An 8570-nucleotide genomic window follows, 5' to 3' on the forward strand; every position below is an offset into this window, starting at 1 on the left:
TTCCGCTCTCTCATTTGGTGGGAGATTCTCTTTTGTTGATCACTTGCCAGGAAGAGACGTGGACGCCTCCCTCACCGGTCTGAGCTTGCCAACAACTTCCTGGAAGATACCTTGCACCGTCGTCAGCAGCTGCTTTCCATTGAATTTCTGCGGACTCTTTAGACTTGAAAGTTCTGGGAGGGTGTTGAGTCTTGCCACTTAGTATTTGGTGCCTTTTGTCTTGGAGCAAGACCTCTTGCTTGTTCTCGGCCCATGCAATTCATAGCCTTGCGGTCACATGCCAATATAGGCTGCCTCCGCCTCAGTACCTCAGAGACAATGTTGCACAGCATCGTAGCCTCTGACGATCCGTAGACAAAGCGGACGCAAAGAGAGCCTGCGTGTCCGCCCTCGGAGCTCGGTGGCGTAGCGTGGACTGATATGCTGCACAGGGCAAGCGTGGTGTGCTGCATCACACCCTGCTTCACTATGAACCAGCTGACCACATATGCAGCCTTCACACCATATCCAAATGTAGGGCGTCTAGGCCGTGCCCGTCACATCCTCCTAAATGGCCACCGACCCAATCACCTCCTGACACTTTTCGTTCTGAGGCTCAAAACGCACCTTCGCGTCTGGCCCAGCAGATGTGCGACCCTAGGAACGTTCTTTTACTGGCCGCTCCATACTACCTGCTATACCTGCAGATTCTTGTACCCCGCGAGCCAATTCCCTGTTGATATGCCCATAGGTTAAAGCGGTGCGTGTGACGAGGCACAGCCAGTGCCAGGATAAATACAGTGAGGTAGGTAGGTCAACTGGACCAGAGGACAGCCCCGGACTCAGCACCGCACCGCCCGGGCCGTTGTTTGCCTTGCACCGCCCGCGCCTAGCAGCCTTTTCTCCCCTTCTTGGCTTCCTCCAGCGCCCGTCTTTGACGCCTCATAGTTCCCCGCGGTTCACGATACATAGACCTGCGCAATGGTTACAGAGTACATCACGCGGTATAATTTGCCTCTTCCCGCGTTGAGGGAATACCTGGAAGCCAATTTCCAATTGATATCCATACGGGTGAGTGTGCTCAATTCGCATGCAGGGGTGGCGTTTCACGGAAGATAACAGTGTGCGCTACCTTCAGGAAGGAGATAATGATATCTACGTCGTGGAACTAGACAAATGTTTGACAAAGGTACTCTATGGCTGCATTTCGCACCTACCGTAGCTGATCTCGATGCCTCCGACGTACTAATGCTCTGCCTGTCTTCAGGATGACGAGAAAAGTATTGAGAAGCTCAGGATCACGCGGGACGCCGACTAGCAGGGAATCTGAAGTGTGTAGCTATAACGATAGGGCTGCGGAAAAGGCTCCTGGCAGGGTGTCGCTCTATCACATGGGCTTACGGCAAGTTGTACTTGCAGCAATAATGTTAGCCACCGAAGACAGCAACAAATGACGAGATTTGAAATGGCCCCGCAGAATTGCAGCAGAATTCGAAAGCTGTAGCCACAGCCCCAGTTCGCCCCTGAAATGGTGAGCTGAGAGTCCATACCCAGCCCTCAGCTTGTGGATATATTATACTTGGGTGCCATACAAGAAGGCTGGTCAACGTCCTCCGAGGACCGCCACTTGCCTGCCCCTTTGCACAGCCACGCAAACTTTTCGTCCTGACCGAGTTTCATCTCACATCCATTAAGTGTCTACCGTGGGTCAACTCACCCCTGTCCGGAATCCTGAACCCTCACCGGTACCCCCTTTAAGGCGAGGCTTCGTAAAAGGCTGAATCACCGGTGGTTGTTTAATGATATCCAATGCTCGATATACAATCGGACACAAATCAGGACTGGCGACAACTTAGAAATTCCTGAACGTAGCTCATTCTGAAGACTTGTCGACAAAACTTCGTTAACTACTTTATCCTACTCAGCAGAAAACACTAGGCGACAAATGTCTTCCAGCATGTTAGACAGTCTGTTAGTGGCGTGTGAAAACTACGAAACCTATCCAGAAAGCCTATTGCAACAGCAGACCGTTCGGGAAGTTCTCACGGTTCATCGGAATCGCCTCAGAGAACACGAGGCTCGGCTGTTCAGTAATCGTGCGCCTCTCCTTACTTTCTGGGAAGCAGAACCAGGTGCTGAAGGTATTGTGATGAGAACTGTGTTCGTGTGGATTTCTGCACATGAGGCTGACACGAAGACAGAATATACCAGAACAATCATCAGAGACCTGACGTCTTTGAAGTCTCACCTCGGACCTCATCTACAACTCAGGCAGAAGGACCCCCGAAGCTCCTATGTGTAAGAGTGATCTGTGATCGAATCAAACAAGCGGCGAGACAATGTGTGGCTAATTTCCCAAGTTTTATAACTGCCGAGAATTCCAAAAGCCCGATGTATATATCGGCTGCTATGTTCCGATATCTTTGCACATATTTTCAAATCCCGCCATGTTTCCTTGACATCTTCCTTTCATTGGGGAAGCCGGAAAGCAGTCGCAACTCTCATTCTGTGGGCTTCTTGGAGGATCATCAGAGCAAGCCAACAAAGATTGAGTCTCGCCGTGCTGCACTAGAGCTAGGCAGATCGGGGTGGACTTTGCGTCACTGCTACAAAGTTCAAGGCGTGGAAAGATCCATGGAGAGCGGACTGTGGGCCTTGAGGCCAACATCAGCATTTCATTCTTTCGACTTGGAGACTGGACGGAGCTTTTGGTTCACAATCAAAGCTGACAAAACTATTCGCGAAAGAATCATAGATGGAGCTAAGACCTTTGACGCCTTGCACCCTACCAATCTTGCAGACGTCGAGGGAGGCTTCAAATCTTCGCTCGCAACCCATTTACTCCATCTGGAATGGTGTACGGAAGGCTGGAGGTGGTACGTTGACGAAAAAGAGGCCGGAATTGAAAAGATCCTCAGGCGAGTCAAGTCAGCTCCTGTTGAGCAGTCACGCCGTACGGAGCTCACCAACCACCAGGTGGCTGTCTTTTCAGACGAAGCCGCGCCGATACCTGGAAAGCCTCTTGTTCGAACATCAACACTGTCTCGTGTTGGCTCGAAGATCACACACACACTCCGACAAGTAAGCTGGGCTCCGAACGATCCAGGTGATGAAGGGACGCACCCCAAGCTTAGGCGTGGTAACACCCGCGTGGAGGTGAAGCAAGCAATAGAGGAACATGAAGCTCTGGCGCAGAGTCTGGAGAAGATGAATGAAGTTATGAGATTATTCTCCCTGTCAGAGCTGCAGAGGCTCACGTCAAGCGTCTTTGAGCTTCAGGAAGCCAAACTTGCGATGACCCTCAACATCGAAGTTATGAACGGGTTGAAAGAGACTTACGAGTGTCTTTTGAGCTCGACAGACTGCCCCGAAGTCATCATTTTGGAATGCGGCAGAAACATCTCCGACTTCAAGCGGCGCATCACAGGGCTTCAGAGAATGATGACTGTAGAGTGTCTTCGCGTCGATACGTTGATCGACCACTTAAGCGAAGCAAAAAACTTGGTGAGTGACAGCATCGCAAACAACAGAGACCCAAGGAATGCTCATTAGTTCGCAGTATGATGCTATACTTCAGTTTCGCAACACCGAAATCAACCGGCAAAATGCCATCAATGCTCGCATTTCAGCATTGAGGGTGGAGACGGTAACTGACGACATGCATGACATAGCCAAGAAGACGGAGAGAGACACATCATCGATGCACGTCATTACGTTCTTCACACTGGTGTTTTTGCCCGGTACCTTCCTCGGTGTAAGACATGCTTTGTCCTGTCTGCGGAAGCCGAGCGAGGACGTTCTAACGTTGTATCAGACTTTCTTCAGCACGCCAATATTTGATGCTGAGGAAGAGCACTGGAAAGTTGATCATGAGCTTCTAAGGTTGTTCTGGACGATATGCGCCCCCATGATGGTGCTGACTATCATTTGCTGGTGGCTGTACATGATGATCGTGGGGAGGCGCGTCAGACAGCGGTTGCAAGCTCAACTTGGAACAAAAGCGCAAGCAGGGAACAAAGTATAACCCCGAAGTTTACTAGAAATGACGCGAGGGCTGGCGTTAAGAGAAAGGCGTATTACGACCCTTTGAGTGAAGATTCACGTGCTAGATAAGTGAGCAGGTCTCGGCGAGAAACGCAGGCTGTTGAATTGGATTTACAGAATGCGCTGTTGCGACTTTGCTTCCAACTGCGTGACTCAATCTTCGTGATCGTCTTGAAACACACTCTTAGTGCCTCCCTTGCTCAACGCCTGATACTGGATAAGAACGATCAACATACGAGTGCCCGTGCCATTTATCCTGCTGTGAAGTCACCTTCATTACCTTTCATTACCTGACTCCGCAACAAAGAAGCGGGGTTGAGGTCGCCGCCAAGGGTTGTGGGATACCGAAGGCCAAGGCTACAGCACTGTCCGAGTTGGCCGAACTCCAGCGTTGCCGTCTACGTACCTTGCACCCCACCGTCGTTATAAGAAATGGCTTGCCAGGATTCTGGCGCACTCCGGGCGGGGGGCGGGGGCGGTCGTCCGCCTACCCACCTCGACACGTCCAGTAAGGCAAAGGCACTATACATTCTTCTCGGCGCTGGCCAGTGACAGCCCTCACTGGAACCCATAAACCTGCACGGTCAGCATGCATGAGGTCCCTAGGTAGATAGGTATTGTCAGTTTGCAAGTAGCTACTAATACCAAGGTGTGGTTGCCTTACGAGCAAGCTATTGAATCAGCTGGCGGTCCCCCTAAGCTTGGCTGTACTGGTTCGCGCACCACATACGCCATAAGGTTGGATACCTGCCCAACTGGGAAAAAAAGAAGTACAAGAGGTGGTAATTTCCAGCCTCTTTGCCATATCGAATCATCTACTTCTTGTGATCCATTTCCTGTTCAGCCTTCCTAAGACGCCAGCGACGACACGAGAACATTCGCTCAAAGCCTTTCCATTGGTCGCTAATCAAGACAGCCAGCCTTCTGCTCTTCTACGCCAGAGCGCTGGCCTCGAAATTGTCGGCATCGCAGATACCTGTCTCATCAGCTCCGAGGCTCTGCCTAGACTCGGTACCTTGGCCAAATTTCTCGACCTTGTATTTCTACTTGCCATCCCCGTCCCGAAGTCCGCAGTTGGCGCTTTAAACTGGATTACATCCTCGCCCTGTGAGAACCCACGACCGCAAGTTGGTGGGACGGCTGCATCTGAGATGGAATCATCATCAGGAAGACCCGCCGAAAGCAGTTTTGGGCCCTTCGAGGCATATTACCACGACTTTCGTCGCTTTCTAGAAGCGCACAACTTGGCTGGCCAAAACTGTCTAAAGAATAAAGCCAAATATGTGCCGTACGACAAGTTGAAAGAATATTGGACGCACATTCGTGTCACGAAAGTCCTGCAGGCTGTTCATTCGCTCAAGCTCACAGCTCCTCCCATAAGGCACAACTATATTCGAACTTTATCAATTTTTGTTTCCATCTCAGAAGGCAACCCGCAGTATCTGCACTGGCTGTACGATTTTCACCGCCTCGAACTCAACGACCACAACCTACCTTTCCGCGAGGCGCCAACCAAGTTGGGACGTGGGGTCCATACTTTCTGGAACAAGTTTGACGAACACCAGTGGGAGTTTGTCCCCTTAACCCTCGACTCTGGCCAATGTTATGATCGTTTTCTCGACCCCAGAACTATCCTACCAGGTCGCCGCCTTGAACCGCGTGGAACAGAGAGGAACGGAAATGGTCCAGTCAAAATTACCCCCTCGACTCACCCTCGTGCGCGGGCTGGCACGGAACTGATCCCGCTCCAAGTTGATGAACCTACAGCCCGATCATTATTTCTTGCCAAATCAGTATAGCCATGTCTTTTATTTCTCAGTGCTACTTTATCGAAGCATTGCTAACATCGAGAGTAGGCGCAGCGGACCGTGATGCTCAAGTCTTTTGACACTGAAGCATCCTACAGGAATGAGTTAAACGCGCTTTCGCACCATGAACAGAGCCACACCAATGCCGGGACCAAAGCACACATCCTCAGGTTCTTCGGGTCTTTTTGGTACCAGTCTAGTGTGAACAGCGCCACGAAATGCGTCTATAACATCATAATAGAGTACGCAGATCGTGGTACGCTCAGAGACATATTCTTGAACAATAGACCGCCGCGCAGATCAGAAGATATTGCAGCCTTCTGGAAGTCCATGTTCAACGTCCTCATTAGCCTACACAGAATTCATTCAAGTTCAAAAGAAGAAGAAGACAAACTCAGAACGTAAGACGCTTTCCCCTCATCCGCCACAGCACTGTTGGCTCTTCCTCCAGCTACTCATGTTGTACTGTTGGCCATCAAGGCACTTACGTGGAATTTCATCAAGTGTGCATCAAGATCTCAAGCCGTCGAATATTTTTATCTTCTCAATCGAGGATGAACCTGGAAGGTACAACTTTCGCGCAAAAGTGGGAGATTTTGACCGCAGTCACACAAATGCAATGTCTCCCGATAACCAGAACACACCACCCGCCCCATACCTTGGTGGTACGAGCACATACTGTCCGTCATCCTCCTGCTCCGCCGCTCTGGTCACTAGTGTTGATATTCTGACCAGCTATGCAGGCCCTCCAGACCTTTACTTGAGCAGCGAAATGTCTCATCATATAAATTCTAGCGCCGACATCTGGGCAATTTCCTGCATCCTCCTCGAAACGGCACTTTGGATCGTCGGAGGTAATGAGGAGCGTCTTGACTTTGCCGCCCGGCGGCGGGCACAAACTTGCGCAAGAAATGAAGGCAATGGGAGAGGCGACTGTTTCCATGACGGTAACCAGGTATTGGATTGCGTCAGAGACGTCCGCCAGCTTGCGGAAGATGAAGGTCGGAAGCACGATGGCGTCACTTCGCTCATTGTCGATCATGTTCTCACACATGTTCTCGAAAAGCATAAGTCCGAAGAGTGGCCTGATGCCAGAAGTCTACTGGCGAGTCTAGAGACAAAAGTCGACAAGAGTGCTTCCTCGCACCCAAGCACAAAACCTTTGCCTACAATAGGACCCCAAACACCAAAACGTTCACTTGACGTGAATAGACATGGCACAGCACCATTATCACCGTCGCCAAGTCCGCAAAACATTTTTTCCAAGGAGGACAACACACAAAAGGTTATCCCACGTCAAAGTTCGGAAGACGAAGCACAACCTTTCGGCTCGATGGCAAGATCGTCAGGAATTGGCGCCAGCAAGGGGATCGGCATGGAAGGTGTCATTGGGAACCGGTCCATAACCACGGAACCACGGCCAGGACTCCATAACTATCAAGAGGAACATGGGATTGCGTCAGATCCAGGCCCTAGGTCCGGCAATACACAAGTGGCGGACAGGTCAGGCATGGCTCCGATTGCAGAAAACATCCGTTCACCTCCAAGGACCACGGCAAGATCACCGCTACCAATGGTTACCATCCAGCAATTGAGACTACATAGACACCAACCGCCCCGCGCAGACGTTCAGATTTGCCCGGAAAGTCCGATGCCATGAATCTTCTTAAGCGAAGGGAGCACGTAAAGAATCTCTCAATATCGTTCCTAAACGTGACAAGCCTCTGCTGACGATGTCGAAGATATTTCTCATCGACAATTCTCGATCGATGCAGAGGCGAAAGCATGAAAGTTATCGATTTCTTTGAAGATCTGGCGTTCCTGCTCCAAGAGGCGGACAATAATGGTCTAGACGTCATGTTGACGACCAGCCCTGAAAAGAGCGCTTCAACAGCAAGAATCTAAGCAAGTTGAGGGATACGTGGAAACGAACTTTCATCATGGTAAGAATACGTCGTGTCACATGGAGAATTCACTTGACACGGTCATCAACTTCGTGTCGGAGAGTTCTGCGTGAGCACAACTGCGTCTCGACTCATCTGGAGCGCAACGTCCGTCAGCATCTTCATCATGAGGGCCAACATCCCGCGTGTGGCGTGGATCGGTCGCAGGCGGCAACCTTGTGAACATCATGAGAACAAATGGGTCACCTCGTACTCAGGTGGCTATCCAATTTATTCGGTTCGGGAAAAACGCGGATGCGATCAAAAGGCTTGACTATCTTGATGGCGATGCGGCTGGCGCCAACAGAAGAGGAAGGTACGACGACTTAGAGCTTCCATCCATGGCTGACTTGAGCCATCAGACCATGCTCAGACTGGGAACGCTTCCGCTGACGCGGTGACAGATTTGACATTGTGGACCACAAGGCAAGCACAGACTCTGTGTGGTCCATCCTCATCGGCCCATTGGACGAAGGCAATGATATGGAAGTGAGTTCTCCTTGAGTACAAAGGGTGCCCTGGCTTGAAGAGTAGAACCAATTTATGAGGAATAGCCTATGGTTCTTTATGGATACTACACGTTCGGCAGGTTAGACTAAGTGTTTTCCATGTCCGACCACCACTTTCTAGTCAAGGCTTCGTCTTGTCAAAGGCTCTCAGACCGGTCGCTTCCATCCTGGTTCTGTCCTGTCTGGTCCCAGGCCCTTGCCCCCAAAGGGTTATATAGTGTATGGCGTCTAGTTCATGCCCGTCAGTCACGTCGCATTATCCCCCAGAAAGCGCGACTAGTTTCTTT

At 50.8% G+C, this 8570-nt stretch overlaps 1 protein-coding gene across 1 annotated transcript; it reads left to right on the forward strand.

Annotated features, from left to right (window-relative positions):
- Positions 1-2613: 2613 nt before the first annotated feature.
- On the forward strand, positions 2614-3819 carry VDBG_02329 (conserved hypothetical protein; the record flags this gene model as incomplete). Its single annotated transcript, XM_003008095.1, has 3 exons — positions 2614-3483; positions 3557-3733; positions 3805-3819. 3 exons carry the CDS (start codon positions 2614-2616, stop codon positions 3817-3819), a joined length of 1062 nt encoding a protein of 353 aa, XP_003008141.1.
- Between the last annotated feature and the right edge of the window lie 4751 nt (positions 3820-8570).

The sequence above is a fragment of the Verticillium alfalfae genome, genomic scaffold (genome assembly GCF_000150825.1).
Source record: "Verticillium alfalfae VaMs.102 supercont1.2 genomic scaffold, whole genome shotgun sequence".
NCBI classification, from domain to species: domain Eukaryota; kingdom Fungi; phylum Ascomycota; class Sordariomycetes; order Glomerellales; family Plectosphaerellaceae; genus Verticillium; species Verticillium alfalfae.